At 45.8% G+C, this 24,834-nt stretch overlaps 2 protein-coding genes and 1 pseudogene across 2 annotated transcripts in view; all 3 read right to left on the reverse strand.

The window, feature by feature from the left end:
• Positions 1-1,491: 1,491 nt before the first annotated feature.
• LOC147446660 (uncharacterized) lies at positions 1,492-3,601 on the reverse strand (annotated as a pseudogene).
• Positions 3,602-8,692: 5,091 nt separating this feature from the next.
• LOC147446661 (uncharacterized) lies at positions 8,693-9,239 on the reverse strand. The gene has a single exon (XM_086526274.1). The coding sequence runs from the start codon at positions 9,155-9,157 to the stop codon at positions 8,693-8,695; it is 465 nt and encodes a 154-aa protein (XP_086382400.1). The 5' UTR covers positions 9,158-9,239.
• Positions 9,240-10,507: 1,268 nt separating this feature from the next.
• Positions 10,508-24,834, reverse strand: part of LOC147446662 (melanoma-associated antigen G1-like protein) — a 52,150-nt gene continuing 37,823 nt past the window's right edge. The window contains exons 4-6 of the mRNA XM_086525853.1: positions 11,903-12,005; positions 10,864-10,978; positions 10,508-10,781 (exon numbers count right to left, since the gene is read on the reverse strand). Coding sequence (XP_086381979.1) covers positions 10,734-10,781; positions 10,864-10,978; positions 11,903-12,005 — 266 coding nt within the window. The 3' untranslated portion in view covers positions 10,508-10,733. The remainder of the gene's footprint in view (positions 10,782-10,863; positions 10,979-11,902; positions 12,006-24,834) is intronic.

A 24,834-nucleotide genomic window follows, 5' to 3' on the forward strand; every position in this document is an offset into this window, starting at 1 on the left:
GCCTGTTCGGGGTCCGTTTGAGGTCATCTAAAAGGCCAAGGGTGCCCAACTAATAAATTTAAGTGTGCTAAACGGAAAAAACAGAGAGAAGACCAGAAAAAACGTGGAGAAGAGAGAAGGAACAGCCGCAGGTGTGTTTTTTGGGTTTTTGGAGCCTGTTTTGGCCGTAAACTGCTCATCCGAGGTCGGATTTGAGCACTTTGACATTGTAGACTGGGGTTTTGGGACGTTCCGGACGCGATGGCGCTGTCCATTTTGCCAAATTCCTCACTCTTTTTCTGTTGTTTTTCTGTGTAAGTTTCTCCTATGAGCGAAGTTTCTGCTCCAGTTTGTGATTATATCTGGCTTATTTTACCCATACTGTGTGAGCTATTTGCCCCATTAGTGTTGGCCCAAGCTCAATTGTATCTAAACATCAAAAATTCTCCCCTTTGCAGCTGAGTTTTTTGGGTGTGTGTGTGTGTGTGTGTATCTCTCTGTGTGGAGTGAGTAAACGGATCGTCTCTCTCCTCTCACTCCATAGGTGTGTTCCCTGTCTCGGCCAGGTGTGTTGTGCAAGCCGAGTGGTGCCCCATAGTGTGTGTGTGTATCTTCCCAAGAATGTGTGTCGGGTCGTTATAGAGGCGCTATTTGTGTTTTCATCCCGCCCACAGCGGCATGTATAATGCAGCTCTGTCTCAGGTTCCATGTCACACAAGGGGCATGTACTGGCCTCTGCTGGTACTCCGCTATATCGCCCACTTTCAATCCGCAACTGGTGAGACGATGTGCGTAACTGGCCAATAGCACATCGTATCCCATGAGACAAGTGGGTATCCATGTATCTGGGTCTCGTCACAAAACCATCTTCTGTAAGCTGGAGAAGGTGGTCTCTGTAGAAAGCCATCTTCGTGCCCAGTTCTTGTGTTGGTTGTATCCATGTTCTCCTGGTGTCTAGCTAGGTCAGGTCTTAGCGGATGAGCTTGGTAATCTCCGACTGTGTAAGAATGAGAGATGGTGCATCCAATGAGTACTGGAATGGTGGCAACCTGTCTATGTTGAACCAATGCGCCTGAAACCATGATGTCATCTCCCCATAGCAGCATGTCGTATCTCCTTGTATGGCTAACTGTCGAGAGGACTCAAGTGCTATGCGAGCATATATGTCTCTGGGAAGTTCCCATGTGCGGTTTATGAAGCAGATTGATCTGGTGAGCGCCTCCACCACTAGTGGGGGGGCCGCTAGCTCTGCTCGGATAATGGCCCGTAGTACTGATGCCTTGGCTCTAATGAGCCGCGAGATCATAGAGACGAGAGGTTTCTCCATGTTCCCCCATCCGTCTGTGCGACCCGGCCTCCCATGGTGATCCAATGAAGGTCCCCAAATCTCAGCCCCACAGAGCAATGTTGAGGCCACCAAGGTGTCGAAGAGCCAAAGCTTCATCCGGGGCTCCTGAAACTGAACCTGCGAACACATCCTCTCCAATCTACCCAATGCTGTGTGGGCTCTAGTTAGTCTGGTCTCTGTTGCTCTTCTGAGTGATAATGTGGGTCCGCTAAAAACCACTCCAGGTAAGTGTAAGAATCTGTGTACTCCACAGTCTCCTGGCCGTCTGTGAATGTAGGTGATGATCTCCTGATCCACTGTGGGGTGGTATTAAACACCATAACCTTGGTTTTACCAAGGTTGACAGACAAACCACTTTCGTGGGAAAACGTATGCAAAGCATCCAATTGACGTTGCATTCCCTCTGGGGATTCGGAGATCGACACAATATCAATCGCATATAACAAAAGTGGAATCCATGTCCCTGCCAGCTGTGCACCTTTATCCCCATCGCTGTCAATGTAGTCAGAAACCTCATCCACATACATACCAAAAAGAGTAGGAGAGAGCGGGCAGCCCTGCTTCACCCCAATAGTGGAGTGAAACGGTGTTGAGAGTCCCTCCGGGCTGCGTACATGCCCTACTACTGATCCGTACAATGCCATGATCCCCCAAATGAGCTTTGTGGGTACTCCCATTTCCTTTAATCTGCGCATCAATCTAGCTCTGGGTACTGTGTCAAAAGCTTTGCGGAAGTCCACAAAGCTACAATAGATCCGTCTCCCATGAGATCTGCCTTCCTCGATGATGGCCCTGAGTGTCAAGATGTGGTCAAGAGTAGAGAAGCCTCTCCTGAACCCTGCCTGCCCAGTTGCACGCATTCCTTCCCTCTCTGCCCATCTACTCAGCTGTTGCTCAAGAATGGATGCATACAACCGTGCCAGTGTGTGCCCAATCATAATAGTGCGATAATTCCCAGGCTCGATGGGGTCTCCTGACTTGAAGATACGTACGATTGTAGATAGGCTCCAAGTGTCCGGTAGGCCCTCACACATGGCACTGTTAAACATAACTGCTAGAAGCTCTGCTAGTAGGTCTTTGGCATGAATGAAATGCTCAGCGACTAAGCCATCATGATCATATGCTCTCCCAGTCCTCATCCTGTCAATAGCTTTCTTCACCATCTCAACGGGGAAAAAAGCACATGTGTGTGGGCATGGGTCGAGATGGTTGGGGAGGGGCGGCTGTCCACGTACTGTGTACAAAGATGATGCGTACTGACCCCAGGTCTATGTGGAGGAAATAGCAAGGGGGGGGAGGGGGGGGACTGCTCATGAAAGAGCCGCCATGCCTCACGCGCGTCCTGACTCAAGAATAGCTGATATAGATCATGTTCGAGTCGAGCCAAAAAAGCCCTCTTCTTCCGCTGTACCAAGCGTCGGAAGTCAATCTGTGAGTGACGTCCCCCAAAAGCACCTCCCTCTGAAGTCCGGCTCTAGTCTGGCGGCACTCCTCATCATACCAGCTGTTCTGAGGCATGCTCCCTGATTGGCGGCTCTGCTCAGGCTGGGTGTGTGGGTATGCTTCTGCTGCTGCCTCATGTAATGTATGTGTCAGTATAGTAGTTAGCTCCTCCAGAGGTCGCCCAGGGTCCTCAGTGCATAGGCGTCTGTAGATCCCGTCCATGTATACAGAATCCGTCTCCCGTGTGAATGTGTAGCGAGTAGGGGCTGCTACCCGTGGCCTGTGTGCTACACTGAACTGGAAACAGATTGTCATCGACACCAAAGCATGATCTATTGCTACCCCGACCGGTCTGGGCCCAACTGTGAGATCCTGGATACTAGAGATGAGATTCGGTTGTGCCATGACATAGTCCACTGTGCTGGCTCCATGCCTGTGAGGAAAACATGTAAAACCTCCCGCAACAGGAAATCTCTATAGGCCGTTCAAGATGGCCAATCCATGTGCAGTGCCCATGTCTATCAGGTGTCGCCCATACTCGGTATATTCCACGTCGTGTGATAGGCTGGACACGCCCGTCTCCACAACATCTAGCTCTCTTAGCATCTCTTCTGAAGTATCATAAAACATTGCCTGGTGATGGGCAGTCCTAGCATTGAAGTCCCCTAGGATGATAATGTCACCATCCCTAGAGAACTCCCATATGTCATCATCCCAAATAGAGAAAGGGGACTGTCCTCTGGGTGATGCATAAACTGATGTACTCGGGGGAAAGTAGCAAATAGCTAGGTAGAGATATCTGTCTGTCTCTGCTTTCAATCTCACCCACATGTACCTAGCCTGCTCATCCCTGCGGCCTATATGTATCAGTCGTTGCAGATCCTCTCTAAATAACACTGCCACTCCCCCCGAGCCCCGCCCTCTGTGTTCTGAGCGTGTCTCCTGTATGTAAGTTGTCTCCCACCTGTATCCACTGATGTGAGGCATGGATTGCACAAGGGCCTGGTGTGTCTCAGAGTAAAAGATGATGTCTCTTCCAGTAAAGCTATCCACAAAAGCACCTACATCAACACGCAAAGATCCATTACAGTTCCAGGCAGCCACTTTGAGTGTGGTCCCATAAGTCTCGCACCGTCATGTGGAGCGTAGCCCTAGTATTACCACTTTTCCGTCTGGGTAGAAGGCAATCTTGCCTTTTCCCCTTGCCGCTCTAATCTCCGGCATTACTTGCTGCATATGAGCGATCTACGAGAGGGTGAGATCATCCCCGAGAAAGATGCCAGTCTCTTTAAGAGTTGGTCTTTTCTTCAAGAAGGACTTCTTCGCTTCCATGGAGGGAAAACAGAGGATGAGTGTCTTTCTTTTGAGGTTTCTCCATTGCTTCCATTTTTCTTTATGTTGCCCACTCTCCATGCCCTTGTGTGCGTCAGCTCATGAACCCCCATCAAGGCTGTGAGTTCTTTTACTTCTTCGTCCACATTGCCTTTGTCTTTAAGACCGCAAATTCTCACATGCAAAGCGCGCACCCGTCTCCTTTGCTCCTCCTCTAGTGTTTGATTAATAATAGTGGGTGTGGACGTGTGCGTTATCTCCTTTCCTTTTCCTTTCTTGGCCACCTTGATTTATTTCTCAGCTTCATCCGCCTTCTGTTGAGTTTTGGTAAGAACATCCACCCAAGAAGTCGTTATTTCTTTGTGTGGCTCTTCTCCCTCTTTGATGGCCCGTACTTGCTCCTTGATTGTGTTGATTTCTTCGATTACTGAGGGTTGCAGTTCACCCTCTTCCAGTGTGTTTCTTGATCGTGCTTCGGCGAGATCTTTCTTGAGCGGCGCAATCTCTTCCTCTTGACTCGTCACTCGTTCTTCCAGCGTACTTATCTTGCTCTCTTGGATCAGCACGCGTCCTTCGAGCATGTTTATTGTGCCCAAAAGATTGCTGTTCATCTTGGTAATGATCTCCGTCATTTCCTCTTTGCACTTTTGAATGGCATCCTCTAGGGGGTCGGCTTTATCGTTCAACTTCCTCATGCTTGATCACCGTACGCCAAGGAGGCACTAAACGTGCATGTGCACCCACACTAGCGGTGGACACGGTAGCTGGGCGAGTGGGAGAGCGTGGGGCGGTATGGGAAGGGAGGGGGAGCGATGGAGTGCATACGAGAGAGAGAGAGAGAGAGAGAGAGAGAGAGAGAGAGAGAGAGAGACGAGACGGCACAAGAAAAAATATATAACACTATTGTATCTTTCTTGTGTATTAATTTAAAAGCGGCAAAAGATTGCCATGCAAACTTCTAAACACGAGTGAAGTTCATATGCATGCTTCAAGGGAGTGTTCCCATGGGCTAACACACTAAATCCGGGCTTGAATACCTAACAAAAATTTCTAGAAGTCATTCAAGATGGCCAGTCCATGTGCAATCCCCATATCTGTCAGATATCCCCCATATCCAATGTGCTCCTCATCCTACGAACACATGGCCAAATACACATCATTCACATCAAATTCTCTGAACATTTTCTCTAAGGTATCATAGAAAGATGTCAAAGATTGACGCGTCCTAGCATTAAAGTCTCACCAGTGAATGGCATCTCCATCCCTAGAGAACTCCCATAAGTCGTCCTCCAATATCATGTAGGGTGATTGTCCCTTGGGCGATGCATAATGAGATGTGCAATAGGCAAAATAGCATATTGCAATGTAGAATGGCCTCCCTGTCTCCGCTCTCACTATGACCCACATATATATGGTCTACTCGTCTCTCCGAACAAATGAGGGGTTGAAGCTCCTCTCTAAGTAGGACTCACACCTCCCAACCCATGTCCTCTATGCGTTGATCTCACATGTTTCCTAAAATTAGTCTCCCAATGGTGTTCCGTCACTCAAGGTAACGTGCCGCCAAGAGTTTGATGCGTCTCCGAGTAAAAAATAATGTCTCTTCCTTTAAAGCTATCCTCAAATGCGACTACACCTAGCTTCATTGATTCATTACAATTCCATGCTGCCATTCTAAAGTTGATACCATAGGTCTCGCATCGTCATGCGATGTGTTTTTTTAACACCACTACTCTCCCTCCCCCGTAGAAAGCAATTTTTCCTTTCTCCCTCACCGCCTTGATCTCTAGCATCAACTCTTGCATGTGTGCTACTTGTGTTAGTGAGGTCATCACCCAAAAATATCCTAGTTTTCTTGAGTGTTGGTCTCTTTTTCAAGAATTCCTTCCTAGCTTCTAGCATAGGGAAACATGTATTGAGTGCTCTTTTTTTTAGACTTCCTTTCTCATCATTTCCCTTCTTGCTAACTCTCTCAAAAATACCCATGCGCTTCAAGAGCTCTAGCACTTATACGTCTACTTTTCCAAAGTCTATAAGACCTGTAACACGCACATGAAGGGCTCTAGTCTTCCTCTTTTGCTACTCCTCAATTGTCATATCGATGATAGTCGATGTTGGTGTGGCTTCATGCATATATCTTTTCCTTTCTTTGCATCCTCGATCCACTTTTCAGCTTTATCAACCTTCTCTTGTGTTTTGAATCGGTGCTCCGCCCATAAAGATGTTCCTACCTTTTGCTCTTCCTCTTCCCGTAGGGTTTTCACCTGCTTCTTAATGATTTCGAGCTCCTTTATCATTGAGGGTTGATTTTAACCCTCCTTTTGCAAGCTATGAGCTTCCCTTTAAGAGGTCTGATCAATGCAATCTTTTCATTCATGCGTTCTTCCATTTTTTATTTCTAGGACTCGAAAGCAACAAGTGCATCTCTAACCTTTTTGGCACCATGCATTCCTTTACATTCACTTTTTCCCTCACTATAGTCTACATTTCGACCTTCAATGATGTGTACTTCTCATTATGCTGACCAAGCATCTCTTTGTCCAACTCTTTCCTCATAGAGTAGCTCACATTCACAATATTCTTATGATAGAGTGAATGATATCACAGTACCATTGGTGCTAAGCTTGAAAGTTCCCTCAATAGTTGTTGAAAATATCTCCCTTGCCTCCACATCATTGTTTAGGTACAAGTCTTGGAAGCTACTGTTTGGCAATGAACGGATCTCGTCCACCATAGGGCCATGAAGTTATGCCACTCTTGCTACGAACTTGTGCCTCAAGCCTAAGTGTTATGGACAAAGAACAGTTCTTGTTGCAAGCCCTGCAAAACCCCTTAGTCTTTAGTGCCTACACATTTCTGGAACCACACATCCACAATGTTTGTGTAGCAAGACATTGTTGTTGCTAGAGATGAAGACAGAAAATGCGAGAAGCAAAACCAGTCATCATGGACATCAAAGCAGGGAGGAGGCGTTCGTGTAATCAGCTCCACGCCCTGGCTGCTGTGGTCTCCCTCGGTGGACTCTTCAATAAGCACTCATTCGATTGACTCCACGCCCTAGAAATGTTGCTGCCCTGCTCTTTCAACTAATTGCTTCATTTGAACACGAAGAGCTAGCGAGTCACAGTACAGACACCATGGCACATAGCACACCATCCAATGCATCCGAACTCCACCATAATATTACCGCTGCATTGCATCTTCTAGGCGTTTCAAACACAGGTTACAACCATTTGCGCTAAGGTCATTTATGTACTCGGTGATAGACTTCGCATGCTCATGCAACAGCAATTTCGTGCTCATAACAATCAACAGCAGTTACATGCTCATAACAGGTGACAACCATTTTGCAGCGCTAAGGTCATTTATGCACTTGGTGATAGACTTCGCATGCTCGCGTGACAGCAATTACATGCTCACAACAGGTAATATGACAGCTGCACAGTAATTCATACTCCCAAGAAGAGATAACAAAGCTAATGACAAGATGTTAAGTGAACTCTGGCACATCTGAAATTCACAATGTTCCATTCGTAATGACAGTAGCAAGCGCAACAAACCTACATACAACTCAGAATAACTTCATAACATAGCAGATGGCAAACAACATTTCACAACATACCAGATAGTGAACAACATAAAAAGCATCAGAGTACTAGACCTCCTTCGAAGTACATGCTTTGGCGTCACTATGACCATCGTCACCATGCTTGTCTTCCTCCAAAATTGCAGATCATGTGTAGCCATGACAAAATGCAACAGAAAATAAGAATTGCTTCATACTTTCTTGCACAGAAAGAGCTAAGCCAGTAACACAACTCCTTCATTGTACACTACACACAAAGACCTTCAATTTATACTCTCCTACATCACTGTGTCATGCTCATGCCACCAAACAGAAGGCTCGACATTGAGGCAGATCGTCCAGCTTGTCACCTGGAGAAGCCACTGGCTGCAAGATGTCAATTGGGCCATGCAACCAAAATACCAAAAACAGCTGCGCCAACACAGAACATTGCATGCACCAAAGAAGGCACTGACCTCTTATTTCAGAGAAATACTCCACTGGGCGAAGCCTGAGACAACCGCCAGAAGCATACAACCTCCAGATCTGTTGCGCAGTGGGACGTGCACCGCCTAAACCTTATGCCCTTTCACACTAAAAGACATTCTGCTCATAGCCCATCCTAAAAGCAGACCCAGCTAAACTAAGTGACCTTTTACACATGTCAGCCATCAGGTCCTATCATCAGACGGCCCTAATTATGCCCCAACATTGCCACCACTGCCCTAGGGCCTTCCTGCACGCCAAAAAGGCAACAAACATCCATGAGGCAGCAATGGTGGGATGAAGCGAGGGATCCCAAAAGAGGCACGGTAGCCACATGTCAAAGCGATTCATGAGTACAAGCAGCTCTCAAGGATACGGATAGATCTGCAAGTGATGGCAGGCAGGTCGGAGAGGAATCTGACTATACATACCAGCACTCTAGCCACCACGAGAACCTGAACACTTAGGAACTCTTCTGCCGTGCCTTTCATTATCATACTATAGTACAGTTGCTGCTGTCTAACACTGAGCCAACAGCATCATTTCTGAAAGGCCCTTTCAGCTGCAGTGCAGATGCTCAGAACAATGTTCATCTCATCTGCAATGTAGCTGGACGATGCGAGTGATTTGGATCCCTCTAGGTAGTTTGCTAAAGAGTCCATCCACACTAACATAGAAGAAGGAGATTGCAGAGCCATCTCTTCCAGATCAAACTGGAGGAATGAGGGGCGGCTGCCCAGATGAAACCATATGTAAGCATATTGCAGCACTTTGAACCATCTAGAGATCCCTCTCGCATGGATTGCGATGTGCCTCTGGGTTATCTTCAAGGCGTCAAGACCTTCAACAGAGAATAGTGACTCTCTTGATACCCCTATCGATGTCCAGTTTCTCACAGGGCGAGTACCAAGACTCCATGCATGGGTGGAACTCGCCAATGCCTTTGACTCCCCCGACTCTGGGGAGAGACCCTGAAAAGCCTTGTAGATCGTCCTCAGCAACATGTCACACTCCAGCACCTTGGAGTTGTCGTCGTCCACCTGTGCATCATTGCCATGGTTGCAAGTAGCAAGATGCAAGCTCAAATAGCTTGGGAATTGAAAAATAGGAAGCAAGCATGCTCAAACAAACTTGGTGAATTAACCAAAATGATGGGGGGCATTAATTGGCCTTTTATTGTGTGCACGGTAAGGTCTTTCTGAGAAATCATCAGTTCGAAGCAAAACTGAACATCGAGGGACCTCTCTACATACAGAATTAGAGGAGGGTGCATGCCTCACGGGCCTATTTTACCTGGATCATTCACTTCCCCTTAATTGAAAGCTTGTGAATTGCTAAGAGAGCCCAACCATGCGAAAGCTAGCTATTGGTTACTTGCAGAAGCACACATCAAAGATTTATTGAATATGAGAAACCACTTGTCTTTACAAGAGTTGTGGGTTGCCTATTTGGTTATGGGTTGCCTATTTGGTTACCTCTCGGGAAGACGAGATAACCTATGAGATTGCCAATCTGCGGCGACAAGCAATGACTCGGGGGGTTTGATCTTACGACACTTGAATAGTTGCTCTTGATATGTTTCTTATAAAGTCCGCATTGAACTAGTTGGACTAGATGAAGGCTATAAAGGGTGTTGTGGGACAAGGGTGGGATATTAGAGATTGTTGCTCTCAACATCACAAGTAACGTGCAAAGGAAACAATGCACAAGCACTACTTTTGGGGACGTCACTAGTGCCAGTTGTGAGTGGGGTGCTGTTCAACATACTACCGCCTACCCACGACCAACTATAGATGAGATGAATTTTGGGTCTTGACATTGCCACCATGCAAGCCCATATGGCACAATACATGTTCAATAACTTGAATCCCTCTTTTTCACTCACTTGAACGCTTGATTTTCCAAGCATCAATTGCTCGACAAAGAGCATGTAGTGTAGAGATATGAACATTCACAAGTGGTACATAAAAACTGGACAAAAAGAAGAATCATAGTGGCCTTCTCCACCATTTTGCATCAAGCAGTTTTGCATCATCCACCTCTTTTATGAGGACAAAACAAGGCCACACATTGCTTGCTTCATTGTGGGCCACAGACCTCTGCTTTGTCATCTTTATCCCCCATCACATTGATGAATGCAACAGTTGCTCTTATCTGGGGGCCATAATTTGCTAAAGAACACCTTCTCCACAGTGAGAAGCTCATTCTTCAACTATCTATGTCTATGCACCTCATTCCTTACAAGTGCAAGATCTACTTATAGAATGGATACTGCAGCTAGCAGACAAGGCAACAGTATCAATGATAATATTGGAGTGATAATATATCCCTCAGCATAATGCTTTCCTCTCAAATAGCAGCAACATCAAAAGGCTTGTATTGTGGAAACAGTTACAATAACAAGAGTTTTGTTTTACAGAGATGAACACCATCCGCAATAAAACTCCCAATCTCTTTAAAGGTGGTACACATTAGCATCTGACTCGATACTATTGCATTAGATTTTGACTCATACTTGAATCTACTTCTCTATACAAAAAAGAACCTTTGCTGTACATAAAATGATTGATGAGCCCAGTCCTAGCACGTCATGGAGCTATCGAAAGAGAGGCCATCTCTTTTTACCATCTGCCATCAACAAATTACGGTCTTTAAGCACAAGCTGTAGGCACACCAGAAAAATGATAGCAAAATAAGGATGTGATACCACCTTCAAAACAAATGCATCAAGCTTGAGTTTTACGGCTTGATCGAGGGATTTCTCTGCAAGCTCGTAAACAAAAGACTCCCCATCAGCACCAGAAACCTTTTCCTTCAGTATGTACCTGATCTTATTCGCAATGGATAAGCTTCATGAGTACAATAAATCAAACTCTGATGACGAGAAAAAGCGATATTGCAACCATTTAAATTTGCCATCAATTAAGTACCCTCAACCCTAGCCAGTCCCGTGTAGAGGTAGTACCGGCCCAAAAGTTATGAAAATTGAGAGCTGAAACTGAACAATCCCAATGCAGAAAAAAGGAAACCACATGCCCCCCTTCCAAAAGCTGAGGTGATAAAACATGAAGATTCACAAGCGAGCCAGATGAGTACAAATTCCTCTTTTTCAGGTGCATTGAAGTTCAGTCTAAAGTGCTATAAATTATAACCTACTACATCAAAATGCCTTGTTACCAAAAATTGCCGAAACACAGCTTGCTACAAAAAATTTTTAACTTCTGCCATGCTTAGCCTAAAGCCTCAATAAAATCTCAATTTTCTGCAAAAAAGGCTTTTCAATCCTGCCAAGCTTAGCCTAATCGTATTAGATGCTTACTGTATGACATGATAAAACTAGAAGACAACACAGAATTTTTCATGAGATAAGTGTGTAAGAAACGTGGCTAGCATTTAACACTCTCAATGACGCAGACGTCAGTAAGCGCAATTTTTATGTGTTACCCTGGTTCTACTACTGCACGCGGACGTGCACATGTGTGTGTGTGTGTGTGTGTGTGTGTGTGTGTGTGTGTGTGTGTGTGTGTGTGTGTGTGTGTGTGTGTGTGTGTGTGTGTGGTGGTGGTGGGAGGTTGGGGGGGGCGGGGCAAGGAGCTGTCACAAGTTATTTAAATTTCCCGGTGACAATAGCTCCGCAGCACCTCAAAGTAGGTAACTTTGCAACAGTTTTTAAGTTGAACTAAAATTAGCAACATTTCCATCCATGCAAAAATCAAAATTATTACCTGAAACCTTGCCAGACAGCTTACCTTTGTCTAATCAATGAATCAATACACTGCTTTATATCACCAAAACTAGGGTGTTGTACATCCGGCTTGATTCCACATCTTCCCAAGTGCAACCACAGAGTTTCTGCACACATAACATGCTTTGATCTCCCTCGCTCCTCATAACAATGGTTGATTGATGAAATCAGCAAACAAGAGTTACACAAAACATGCAGCCAGAAACATACCGGAGAAAGAGGCACGAGAGATTTATGAACTTGAAACACCTCTCTCTCTCTCTCTCTCTCTCTCTCTCTCTCTCTCTCTCTCTCTCTCTCTCTCTGATTACATTGACAGAGAGGGTGATAGAGGTGCCCAGCTGGCAGGGACGTGGATCCCATTGTTGTTATATGCTGATGATATTGTCTTGATCTCTGACTCACCAGAGGGTATGCAGCGACAGTTGGATGCATTACACAGTTTTGCAGAGGATAGTGGATTGTCTGTAAACCTTGGTAAAACCAAGGTCATGGTGTTTAACACCACACCGCAGTGGATCAGGAGATCGGCACCGACCTTCACGTATGGTCAAGAGATTGTGGAGTATACAGATGCATACACTTACCTTGGGATAGTCTTCACTGGGCCGAGGTTTTCTTTGGGGAGAGCAGCAAAGACTAGACTGACCAGAGCTTATGCGGCCTTGGGAGGCTTGGAGAGGATGTGTTCGCAGGTTCAGTTCCAGGAACCTCGGACAAAGTTATGGCTCTTTGATACTTTAGTAGCCTCAGCTATGATGTATGGGGTACAGGTATGGGGACCTTCTGTAGGCCAGGATGGTTGGAGACGTATGGAGAGGCCCTTGGTATCTATGATCTCCCGATTGATTAGAGCCAAGGCCTCCGTACCTCACGCGATCATTCGAGCAGAGCTAGCTGCCCCCCCCATGGAGATTGAGGCGCTTACCAGATCAGTGTCCTTTGTGCACAGCCTATGGGATACTACTAGAGACAGATATGCTAGATTGGCCCTTGAGTCTTCCAGACAGTTAGCTCTACAGGGGGACACTTCATGCTGGTATGCACAGATGACTTCATGGTTTCAGACGCATGGCTTCACCATGGACAGGTTGCCCCCTTTCCAGTATTCTCTTCAGGCACCCTCGCTGTCTCTTACACGGGTGGAGATCACTAGACTCATTCGTCAGGACCTGATCCAGCTCGACACCAGGAGGACATGGATAGAGCCGCCTCAGGAGTTGAGCACGAAGATGGCTTTCTATAGAGAGCATCTTCTCCACCTCACAGGAGATGGGTTTGTGATTCGACCCAACTACATGGACACACATATGTCTCATGGTTTGCGTTGTGCCATTGGTCAGATACGCACATCCTCACATCAGCTCGAGATTGAGACCGGTAGATTCAGAGGGATACCAGCAGACAGCAGGATATGCCGATTATGCCAGAGAGAGCCAGAGACAGAGTTGCACTACATATGTCATTGCACAGTGTTCTATGAGATACGGGGGCGTTTCCACTGCTTATTCAGAGAGGGTTTTGGTCCTCTATCTAGGGTCATGAGTTATGAGGATCAGAGATGTCTTGGACTATATCTACTTGAGTTACACAGGTATAGAGACACTTTACTGGGGAGAGCTAGAGAGAGGCAGTCCCAGAGACACATTACAGATTTCTTTTCACTAGATATGGGACAGCCAGAGAAGCAGCCACCACTGCAGAGCTCGTCCCACACTCATTCGACCACTACTGGCACTCTCATCGACCGAGCATTGGAGCTACAGAGATACAGACGACCGCGACTGAGGAGAGGAGCTACACAGCATCGACGGAGACTACAACAGAAGATTCGAGCCATACTCTCTCGACATCCAGAGTGCAGATGAGGATGGATCCTCACCATTTCTTCCATCTTTGTTTCACACACTGTTACATCCAGTTTACCGGGTACCTATTGTATCAGCTGCTACACCCACGTAGTTTTAGATTGTAGTAGTAGTAGTAGTATTTTGTTCCACTTCTAGTTCTTTTCTAGTTCTTTTGTACCCAGACATGGTATTAGATTCACTATTTTGTAACTGATTGGTCTCATAGGTCATTTTGGCCTTTTGAAGACGTTAATATAACATTTCATTTCATTTCATTTCATTTCTCTCTACTTCCCTCCCATATTGTCTACACACTGTATTGCTTAGTTCACACATTTCACGCTTTTCACCTTTCACACATATCAGCTTAGTTTAGGATTCCGCAATATTTATATTTTGTTATCCTAGTTTAATTTATTTTGTTAATCTGACTTTGTATCAGATACACCGCATTGTAACTTTCTGGTCTCATAGGTCACTTTGGCCTTTTGAAGACGTTAATATAACATTTCATTTCATTTCATCTCTCTTTCAGTTTTCATTTTTACTTTCAATACTTTTTGTACTTGTACTTCAGACATTGTATTAGATTCACCACTTTGTATCTGATGGTCTCATAGGTCATTTTGGCCTTTTGCAGACGTTAATATATCATTTCATTTCTCTCTCTCTCTCTCTCTCTCTCTCTCTCTCTCTCTCTCTCTCTCTCTCTCTCTCTCTCTCTCTCTCTCTCTCTCTCTCTCTCTCTCTCTCTCTCTCTCTCTCCGCTCCATCACTGGCAATTACACGAACGGAGATTAATAAAATCATCCGTCGGGATCTTATACAGTTGGATACTAAGAGGACATGGTAGACCCTACACAAGAATTGGGCACGAAGATGACCGACTACAAAGAAAACTTCCTACAGCTATCTGAAGATGGATTTGTGATTCGCCCGAGCTACATGGATACCCACCTGCCTCATGGTTTGAGATGTGCTATTGGTCAGATTCATACATCCTCACACCAGCTGGAAATTGAATTTGGCAGATTTAGGGGAATCCCACGTGAGAGCAGAATTTGCATGTTATGCGGAATGGAGCCGGAGACAGAATTACACTACATATGCCATTGCACCGTATACTATGAGATACGAGGGCATTTCCATTGCCTATTTAAAGAAGGCTTTGGACCTCTAGATAGAGTCATGCAATACCAAGATCAAAGATGCTTAGGCTTGTACCTACTGGAACTACATTGGCACAGGGATAATCTAATGAGAAGACAAAGAGCACTACAGCCTCAGAGGCAGATCACAAATTTCTTCGGATCGAGAGAAGCACGAGTGGAAGGAGAAGCAAGAGGCCAGCAGCCAGCACAAAGGAGTACCCACACTCATACCAAAGGCACTCTCATTGACAGGGCGATTGAGCTTAGGAAATCGAGACGACCACAACCAAGATGTAGAAGCACACTTCACCAGAGGAGACTACAACAAAGGATTAGAAGCATTCTAGCCAGACACCCAGAATGCTCCTAAGAAGTTTATTTAATACTTTGTATTTAGTTTTTCACATTTATTTTCACACTTTTCACACTTAGTACTTTAGTACTAAGGTACCCAAACATTGTAACAGATTCACCACTTTTGTATCAGTTTGGTCTCATAGGTCATTCTGGCCTTTTGAAGACGTTAATATAACATTTCATTTCATTTCCTCTCTCTCTCTCTCTCTCTCTCTCTCTCTCTCTCTCTCTCTCTCTCTCTCTCTCTCTCTCTCTCTCTCTCTCTCTCTCTCTCTCTCTCTCTCAGATCCAACGACAGCGAAAGATTACAGATTTCTTTCAATCACTGTAAGGTGCAACGGAAGTGAATGTTGAACTTTGCTCAAGATGAGTGCTCCGAACTGTGCTCAAGGGTTCCTCTTACTTGTGGAAGGGAGAGCCTTCCGTTCCTTTAGTGAGAAAGTGCAATGGACACAAACCAAGTGGTGAACACTGTGAATGAGGGTGCATGAGACTGAGAGACAGAGAGAGAAGAATACGACACTAGAACGTTGTCAAAACCCTCCTCCGAAGGCCCCCCACTCTCTATGGCGAGAGCGGTCTACTATTGATTGCACAAATCTCTACAATTCTTGGACTTGCCGACGATGAGGACGACGACGAGACGGGCAAAAATCTGCAAATCTTTTATCTGCTGAATTCTAACTCTATGTCGATGACGATGTTGATGGCGACGATGCGACGACGACACGCTGAAAACGCGGATGCTGAAATCTGCGTTTTCCAAGCTGAAACTGCAAACTTCGCGGGATCTCACCATGCAGCGAGGATTTGCTATACAGGAAGGTGAGATCTGCGAGGTTCGAGGGTTCTATTGCAAGTACTGACTGCTGAAAACTGAAAACGCTGGTCCTAGGGCTGATTCCGTCGCGAAGATCTGCAAAAAAGCTGAGGTATCTTGCAAATACAAAAACGCTAGGGCTGAAAATCTTATGTCTGGTGCAATCTGCTATGAATCTGCTGATGCAACTACTAACGCTAGGGCTGAACTCTCCTCTGTTGTCGCCAGGCTGATGCAGATGCAAAAACGCTGGCTGATCTGGGTTCTTGATCCAAAAAAGCTAGCCCATCTGCTGTGGTGCAAAAATGCTATAGATCTTGGGGTCCTGCTGAGAAGTTGCCTGTGAGCAAGCGCTCCTGCTGCCTCTTCTACCAAAATTCTGCCAGAAAGTGCTAGCGCTAGGTTTCTATTTATACAACTTAGCAATATTGCCCTACCTAATTTCCAATAAAAGTCACTTAAAAATAATAGGTGAAAAATGTCAAAAATAGGGAAAATATTATCTGCACTGTAAAAATGCTCTTGATGGGTTCTGATGGAAATTTGATGATCATGTTGTGTGCAACCAGAGGATATGCATCTACTCTAAGTATCTGGACATGCACGGTCTGCGAACAGACTCACAAAAGTGCCAGATCACTTCCTATTCTAGACTGATTAGACTGAACTGAACCCTTGTCATGTTGTATCTTATCCACGGACACATAGGGTTGGATGTGTCACGTGACAGTCACACAGACAAAGGAGTTCGAGCAACCCCCACAGCATAACAACACCAGAGGCACCAGAGGCATACTGCTTGATCGGGCGATAGAGTTGGGGAGGTCCCGTTGCCCACGGATGAGGGGGCCTCACGATATCGATGATGATTGCGATAGAGGATCCATACCATACTGGCGCGACATAGGAGCCGTCCCGGATATTGATGTATATGTATATGATGCCTCGACTTTCAAAGAGCTCCATTGTATCAGCTCACCCTTTGTATTTCCTATTCCCTTTGTATCAGCTTTCACCCACCCCTACCCACTATTTTCTTTTCTTTTCAGTTCTTTGTACTTTTTGTACCCAGACTTGGTATTAGATTCACCACATGTAACCTTCTGGTCTCATAGGTCATTTTGGCCTTTTGAAGACGTTAATATTACATTTCATTTCATTTCATCTCTCTCTCTCTCTCTCTCTCTCTCTCTCTCTCTCTCTCTCTCTCTCTCTCTCTCTCTCTCTCTCTCTCTCTCTCTCTCTCTCTCTCTCTCTCTCTCTCTCTCTCTCTCTCTCTGATTACATTGACAGAGAGGGTGATAGAGGTGCCCAGCTGGCAGGGACGTGGATCCCATTGTTGTTATATGCTGATGATATTGTCTTGATCTCTGACTCACCAGAGGGTATGCAGCGACAGTTGGATGCATTACACAGTTTTGCAGAGGATAGTGGATTGTCTGTAAACCTTGGTAAAACCAAGGTCATGGTGTTTAACACCACACCGCAGTGGATCAGGAGATCGGCACCGACCTTCACGTATGGTCAAGAGATTGTGGAGTATACAGATGCATACACTTACCTTGGGATAGTCTTCACTGGGCCGAGGTTTTCTTTGGGGAGAGCAGCAAAGACTAGACTGACCAGAGCTTATGCGGCCTTGGGAGGCTTGGAGAGGATGTGTTCGCAGGTTCAGTTCCAGGAACCTCGGACAAAGTTATGGCTCTTTGATACTTTAGTAGCCTCAGCTATGATGTATGGGGTACAGGTATGGGGACCTTCTGTAGGCCAGGATGGTTGGAGACGTATGGAGAGGCCCTTGGTATCTATGATCTCCCGATTGATTAGAGCCAAGGCCTCCGTACCTCACGCGATCATTCGAGCAGAGCTAGCTGCCCCCCCCATGGAGATTGAGGCGCTTACCAGATCAGTGTCCTTTGTGCACAGCCTATGGGATACTACTAGAGACAGATATGCTAGATTGGCCCTTGAGTCTTCCAGACAGTTAGCTCTACAGGGGGACACTTCATGCTGGTATGCACAGATGACTTCATGGTTTCAGACGCATGGCTTCACCATGGACAGGTTGCCCCCTTTCCAGTATTCTCTTCAGGCACCCTCGCTGTCTCTTACACGGGTGGAGATCACTAGACTCATTCGTCAGGACCTGATCCAGCTCGACACCAGGAGGACATGGATAGAGCCGCCTCAGGAGTTGAGCACGAAGATGGCTTTCTATAGAGAGCATCTTCTCCACCTCACAGGAGATGGGTTTGTGATTCGACCCAACTACATGGACACACATATGTCTCATGGTTTGCGTTGTGCCATTGGTCAGATACGCACATCCTCACATCAGCTCGAGATTGAGACCGGTAGATTCAGAGGGATACCAGCAGACAGCAGGATATGCCGATTATGCCAGAGAGAGCCAGAGACAGAGTTGCACTACATATGTCATTGCACAGTGTTCTATGAGATACGGGGGCGTTTCCACTGCTTATTCAGAGAGGGTTTTGGTCCTCTATCTAGGGTCATGAGTTATGAGGATCAGAGATGTCTTGGACTATATCTACTTGAGTTACACAGGTATAGAGACACTTTACTGGGGAGAGCTAGAGAGAGGCAGTCCCAGAGACACATTACAGATTTCTTTTCACTAGATATGGGACAGCCAGAGAAGCAGCCACCACTGCAGAGCTCGTCCCACACTCATTCGACCACTACTGGCACTCTCATCGACCGAGCATTGGAGCTACAGAGATACAGACGACCGCGACTGAGGAGAGGAGCTACACAGCATCGACGGAGACTACAACAGAAGATTCGAGCCATACTCTCTCGACATCCAGAGTGCAGATGAGGATGGATCCTCACCATTTCTTCCATCTTTGTTTCACACACTGTTACATCCAGTTTACCGGGTACCTATTGTATCAGCTGCTACACCCACGTAGTTTTAGATTGTAGTAGTAGTAGTAGTATTTTGTTCCACTTCTAGTTCTTTTCTAGTTCTTTTGTACCCAGACATGGTATTAGATTCACTATTTTGTAACTGATTGGTCTCATAGGTCATTTTGGCCTTTTGAAGACGTTAATATAACATTTCTTTTCATTTCTCTCTCTCTCTCTCTCTCTCTCTCTCTCTCTCTCTCTCTCTCTCTCTCTCTCTCTCTCTCTCTCTCTCTCTCCATCCATCAGTGCGACCCATCCCCATATGTCAGGTGTGCCAGATAGAGCAAGAGACAGAGCTACATTACATATGTCATTGCTCAGTATACTATGAGATACGCGGCCGCTTTCACTATCTATTCGGAGAGGGATTTGAGCCACTTTCTAGAGTCATGAGATACCAGGATCAGAGATGCCTCGGATTACACTTAATGGAGATTCGCAAACACAGAGAGGACCTCTTGAAGAGGGGCACAATGAGAGAGATCTAGCAACAACGGAAGATTACAGAGTTCTTTCAGTCACAAACAGAGGAGTCAGAGCAGCCTCAACAGCATAACAACACCATAGGCACCAGAGGCATACTGTTTGATCGAGCGATGGAGTTTGGGCGGTCCCGTTGTCCACGGATGAGGAGGCCCTCTCGACATCAACGCAGATTGCGACAGAAGATCCATACCATACTTGCGTGACGTAGGAGCTGTCCCGACAAAGTGTTTACCTTGGAGGACATTGAATCTCTATAGCCTTTTGGATACAGATGTATATGCATATGATGCCTTGACTGTCAGAGAGCTCCATTGTATCAACTCACCCTTTGTATTCCCTTTGTATCAGCTTTCACCCCACCCCTACCCACTATTTTCTTTTCAGTTCTTTGTACTTTTTGTACCCAGACCTGGTATAAGATTCACCACATGTAACTGTTTGGTCTCATAGGTCATTTTGGCCTTTTGAAGACGTTAATATAACATTTCATTTCATCATCTCTCTCTCTCTCTCTCTCTCTCTCTCTCTCTCTCTCTCTCTCTCTCTCTCTCTCTCTCTCTCTCTCTCTCTCTCTCTCTCTCTCTCTCTCTCTGCCTTGCAGTCCCGCCTCCCCCTCACGCCACTCTCACATGAAGGACTGCTGATGGCGGGCGTGAAGGACTGTTGATGGAGGGCTGCTCTTTGCGTGCGTGAAGGATTGTTGATGCCCCTACTATTTGCGCGCGTGAAGGAGACCATGGTGGGCTGCTGATGCCCCTGCTCTTTGCGCGCGTGAAGGAGACCATGGCGGGCTGCTGACGCCCTTGGTCACACTGCCCTGAGGCTCGCACACAAGCCCTCTCCTTCTCCGCGTAGGACTTCCTACGCGTAGCAAGTCCCCAGCACCCCTCCTTTACCTACGCGTAGAAGGACTTCCCATCTCCTACGTTAAAGTTTAAAGGTTTTTAAGCTTTAAAATAAAACTTTCAAGTTTGCCTTATTCTCAGTCCCTCACCCTAGTACCCTACACCACATTTGTGGGGCGGGTTCGATGGATCCGCCTACCGAAGGGGAAGGGCTGGGTGTAGATAGCTACACCACCCCAAAAAAACGACGGTTACTTTCAAACGGAGAAACAGAGATACTGTACTATCACCAAGATCCTTACGAGTTGGGAAAACCTCCAAGGTACATGATGAGCTACTGATGGAGAAGGTCCAGGTGATGCTCAAATCAGAGCTAAACTATATGAGGGATGACATCAGGAAGGAAATGCACACGAACGCTGAGAGCTATAGGAACTCCATGTATGGAGATATGATGAGAGAACTAAGGAGAGAGATCCGGGGGGTACAGAATGAGGAAATTCAGATCGTGAAAACGGAATTACGAAACCTAATCAAGGCCGAAGTAAATGTAACAGAATGCGTTATGCAAAAGAAACTCGATGAGGCAGTAGCAAGTTTTGAAGCATGGAGAACAAATATGGAAAAGCACATGGGGGGAAAAGATGCAATAATCGAGGAGCTAAAAGGAGAACTTGCGGCTTGCAAATCTGCAACTAAGGAGAAGGGAGACGACCAACCTTCGGTGCTGAAGGAGCTCGAGGACATGAAGGATCAGATGAAAGCTCTACGGGAACGAGATGAACAGAAATCGAAAACGGCATCATCATGGGCGGAACGTTTTGTTAAGACACAAGAAAAGGTTGATGAAGCAGAGAAATCGATTGAGGATGCGAAGACAGGGAAGGCCCAGATGCCTGAGACCACACCTACCTCCATTATTATTAATATGACCATTGAGGAAGAGCAAAAAAGGAAGAATCGGGCTCTGCATGTGCGGGTCACAGGAGTCAAAGACAAAGAGAATGTAGATGAAGAAGTGAGGGAATTGCTACAACGCATGGGCATCACAAAGCCTACTCACACAAGTGCATGGAGAGTGGGCAAGAAAGGAATCGACGAGAAGGGAAACGTAAAGGATAGGGCACTTATTCTGCGCTTCCCGAATATAGAAATAAGGAAAGAATTTCTAAAGAAGAGGAAAACTCTTAAGAAAACCGGTATTTTCTTGGGAGATGACCTTACATTGGCACAAGTGGCACACATGCCAGAGATCAGGGCAGCAAGAGAAAAGGGGAAAATCGCCTTTTATAGAGGAGGGAAAGTAGTGGTTCTGGAAAAGCGCTCATCATGACGGTGCGAGACCTATGGGGCGACGCTCCGGATAGCGGCATGGAATTGTAATGGATCATATAGGCTAGATGTAGGTGCCTTTGCAGACAGCTTTAGGGACAGAGACATAGTTTTCTACTCAGAGACACACCAGATACCGGGACAGCTTATGCCACATGTGAAGGGGTATTTATGGGAAACAGCTGGTCGACTAGACAAGAGATCTCTGCGAGGTAGCCGGGGTTCAGGAGGAGTAGCAATCTTATTTAAAGAGGAGCTGAAACCACTACTACAGATTATCAAGAAAGATGAACAAGCAAGGTATATGTGGGTGAGAATGAGAGCCGAGACAGGTAGATTTCTATATATCGCTATATGCTACTTCCCTCCAAGAACATCAGTCTACTCCTCAACTAAAGGACAGTCCCCTTTCTCCATATTGAATAATGACATATGGGAGTTCTCTAGAGATGGAGATATCGTTCTTTTAGGAGACTTTAATGCCAGAACGGCCAACTCTCAAGCAGTATTCTATGATACTTCTGAGGAAATGCTCAGAGAAGTGGATTTATCACAGGAGGGGCTTACTAGAAACTCACAGGATAAAGAACGCACTGAATATGGGAGACATCTCATGGAAATGGCAACTACACATGGTTTGGCCATACTTAATGGTCTAGAGAATATCCCTTTATCTGGGGGATTCACATGCTTCCCGCACAAGCATGGGGCCAGTACAATGGATTATGTCATGACTTCACCAAGCTTTATTTCTAGTATCGAGGACTTTAAGGTGGGACCCAGAACGGTTGGGATTGCAATGGATCATGCTCTCTTGACCTTATCAATCTCCTTCCAATACAATGCCTCTCAAGTACAAAGGAAGAAGACACACACAAGATATACTTTCACGCCAGAGACTGATTCAGTCTATGTGGAAAAGATCTATAATAGGATGTGGGCAGTCGAGCCAGTATATACTGTAGAGGAGATTACTTCTCAGCTAGCAGAGATACTACATGGAGCAGCACAAGAGGCATACCCACATACTCAGCCTGATCAGAAGAGAGGATCCGGGAACATGCCTCAAAACAGTTGGTACGACGAGGAATGCAGAGAGACAAGAACCCAGGTCCAGAGAGAGCTTACACTTGGGATCATCACATATAAGCAGTCTCGGATTGCTCTTCGGCGTATAGTACGTCGCAAGAAAAGGACATTTTTAGCCAAACTGGAGAAGGATTTATATCAGCTCTTCTTGAGTCGGGACTCACATAGGCCTGGCGTTTATTTCACGAGCACTCATCGCCTCCGACAATTACTTCTCCTGAGATTTGGGGTCAATATGTAACATCATTATATACGGTATCTGGATAGCCTCCATTACCAGATCCGCTAGAGCCATGCCCTGCTACTAGTACTTTCTTTACTACAGAAATGGTGGAAAAAGCCATTGATAAGATGAAAACAAAAAGAGCATATGATCATGAGGGTCTAGTAGCAGAACATATGATCCATGCAAGGGATCTACTTTCAGAAGTCCTTGCTCGTCTATTTAATCGGGTCATGTGTGAAGGATTACCTATATCTTGGAAATTATCTACTATCGTACCTATTTTCAAGTCAGGGGATCCTATGATACCCGGGAACTACCGTACCATTATGGTGGGTCACACATTGACCCGACTGTACGCATCCGTTCTGGAACAAAAATTGAGTAGATGGGCAAAGAATGAGGGCATAAGGGCAACAAGACAAGCTGGATTCAGGAGGGGTTATTCCACTTTAGATCATATTCTTACGCTCAGAGCCATTATTGAGGAAGGAAGAGCAAGCGGGAGAAGGATGTATTGTTGCTTTGTGGATTTTCGAAAAGCTTTTGATACAGTACTAAGGGCCAAATTGATGCGCAGAATGCAAGAGTTAGGGGTCCCCAAAGAGATTATCTGGGGGATCATGGCCTTATCCGGGTCAGTAACTGGTTATGTACGTACTCCAGAAGGGGATTCCGACATTGTTCATTCCACCGTTGGAGTAAGGCAAGGATGTCCACTGTCCCCTACTTTATTTGGTATGTATATAGATGAGGTATCAGATTACATCGATAGAGAGGGTGACAGAGGTGCTCAACTTGCAGGGTCATGGATCCCTTTGTTGTTGTATGCAGATGATATTGTATTGATAGCAGAATCACCAGATGGAATGCAAAGGCAGTTAGATGCATTACATAAACTCGCGGAGGACAGCGGACTGTCGGTAAATTTGGGTAAAACCAAAGTTATGCTGTTTAACACCACACCGCAGTGGGTTAGGAGATCGGCACCTACATTTGCATATGGCCAGGATACAGTAGAGTGCACAGATGCATACACATACCTTGGTGTGGTATTTACAGGACCGAAGTTTACTCTTAAGAAAGCAGCGGATGCTAGATTGTCCAGAGCCTCTACAGCCTTGGGAGGGTTGGAGAGGATGTGTTCACAAGTGCAGTTTCAAGAACCACGAACAAAACTCTGGCTCTTTGATATTGTGGTGGCTTCGGCTATGCTTTATGGGGTCCAGATTTGGGGACCATCTGTGGATCAGGATAATTGGAAGTCAATGGAGAGACCTTCGATATCTATGATTTCCCGAATGATTAGAGCCAAGGCCTCCGTACCACACGCGATTACCCGAGCGGAACTAGCTGCCCCTCCGATAGAAATTGAAGCTCTTACCAGATCAGTGTCCTTTATACATGGTTTATGGGATACAAATAATTGCCAATATACTAGATTGGCCCTCGAATCCTCTCGACAATTAGCAATGAAAGGAGATACATCATGCTGGTATGCGCAACTGTCCTCGTGGTTTCAGAGACACGTGTTCAGTATGGAAAGATTACCCCCCTTCCAATACTCTCTTGAGGCTCCATCACTGGCAATCACACGAACGGAGATTAATAAAATCATCCGCCAGGATCTTATACAGTTGGACACTAAGAGGACATGGGTAGACCCTACGCAAGAATTGGGCACGAAGATGGCCGACTACAAAAAAAACTTCCTACAGCTATCTGAAGATGGTTTTGTGATTCGCCCAAGCTACATGGATACCCACCTGTCTCATGGTTTGAGATGTGCTATTGGTCAGATTCGTACATCCTCACACCAGCTGGAAATTGAATTTGGCAGATTTAGGGA

The sequence above is a fragment of the Adiantum capillus-veneris genome, chromosome 12 (assembly GCF_014529385.1).
Source record: "Adiantum capillus-veneris isolate H3 chromosome 12, ASM1452938v2, whole genome shotgun sequence".
In the NCBI taxonomy this organism is placed as follows: Eukaryota; Viridiplantae; Streptophyta; class Polypodiopsida; order Polypodiales; family Pteridaceae; genus Adiantum; species Adiantum capillus-veneris.

Excerpts from the sequence above, each read along its gene's own strand:
- LOC147446661 (XM_086526274.1), bottom strand. The coding sequence starts at position 9,157 with ATGTTGCTGAGGACGATCTACAAGGCTTTTCAGGGTCTCTCCCCAGAG.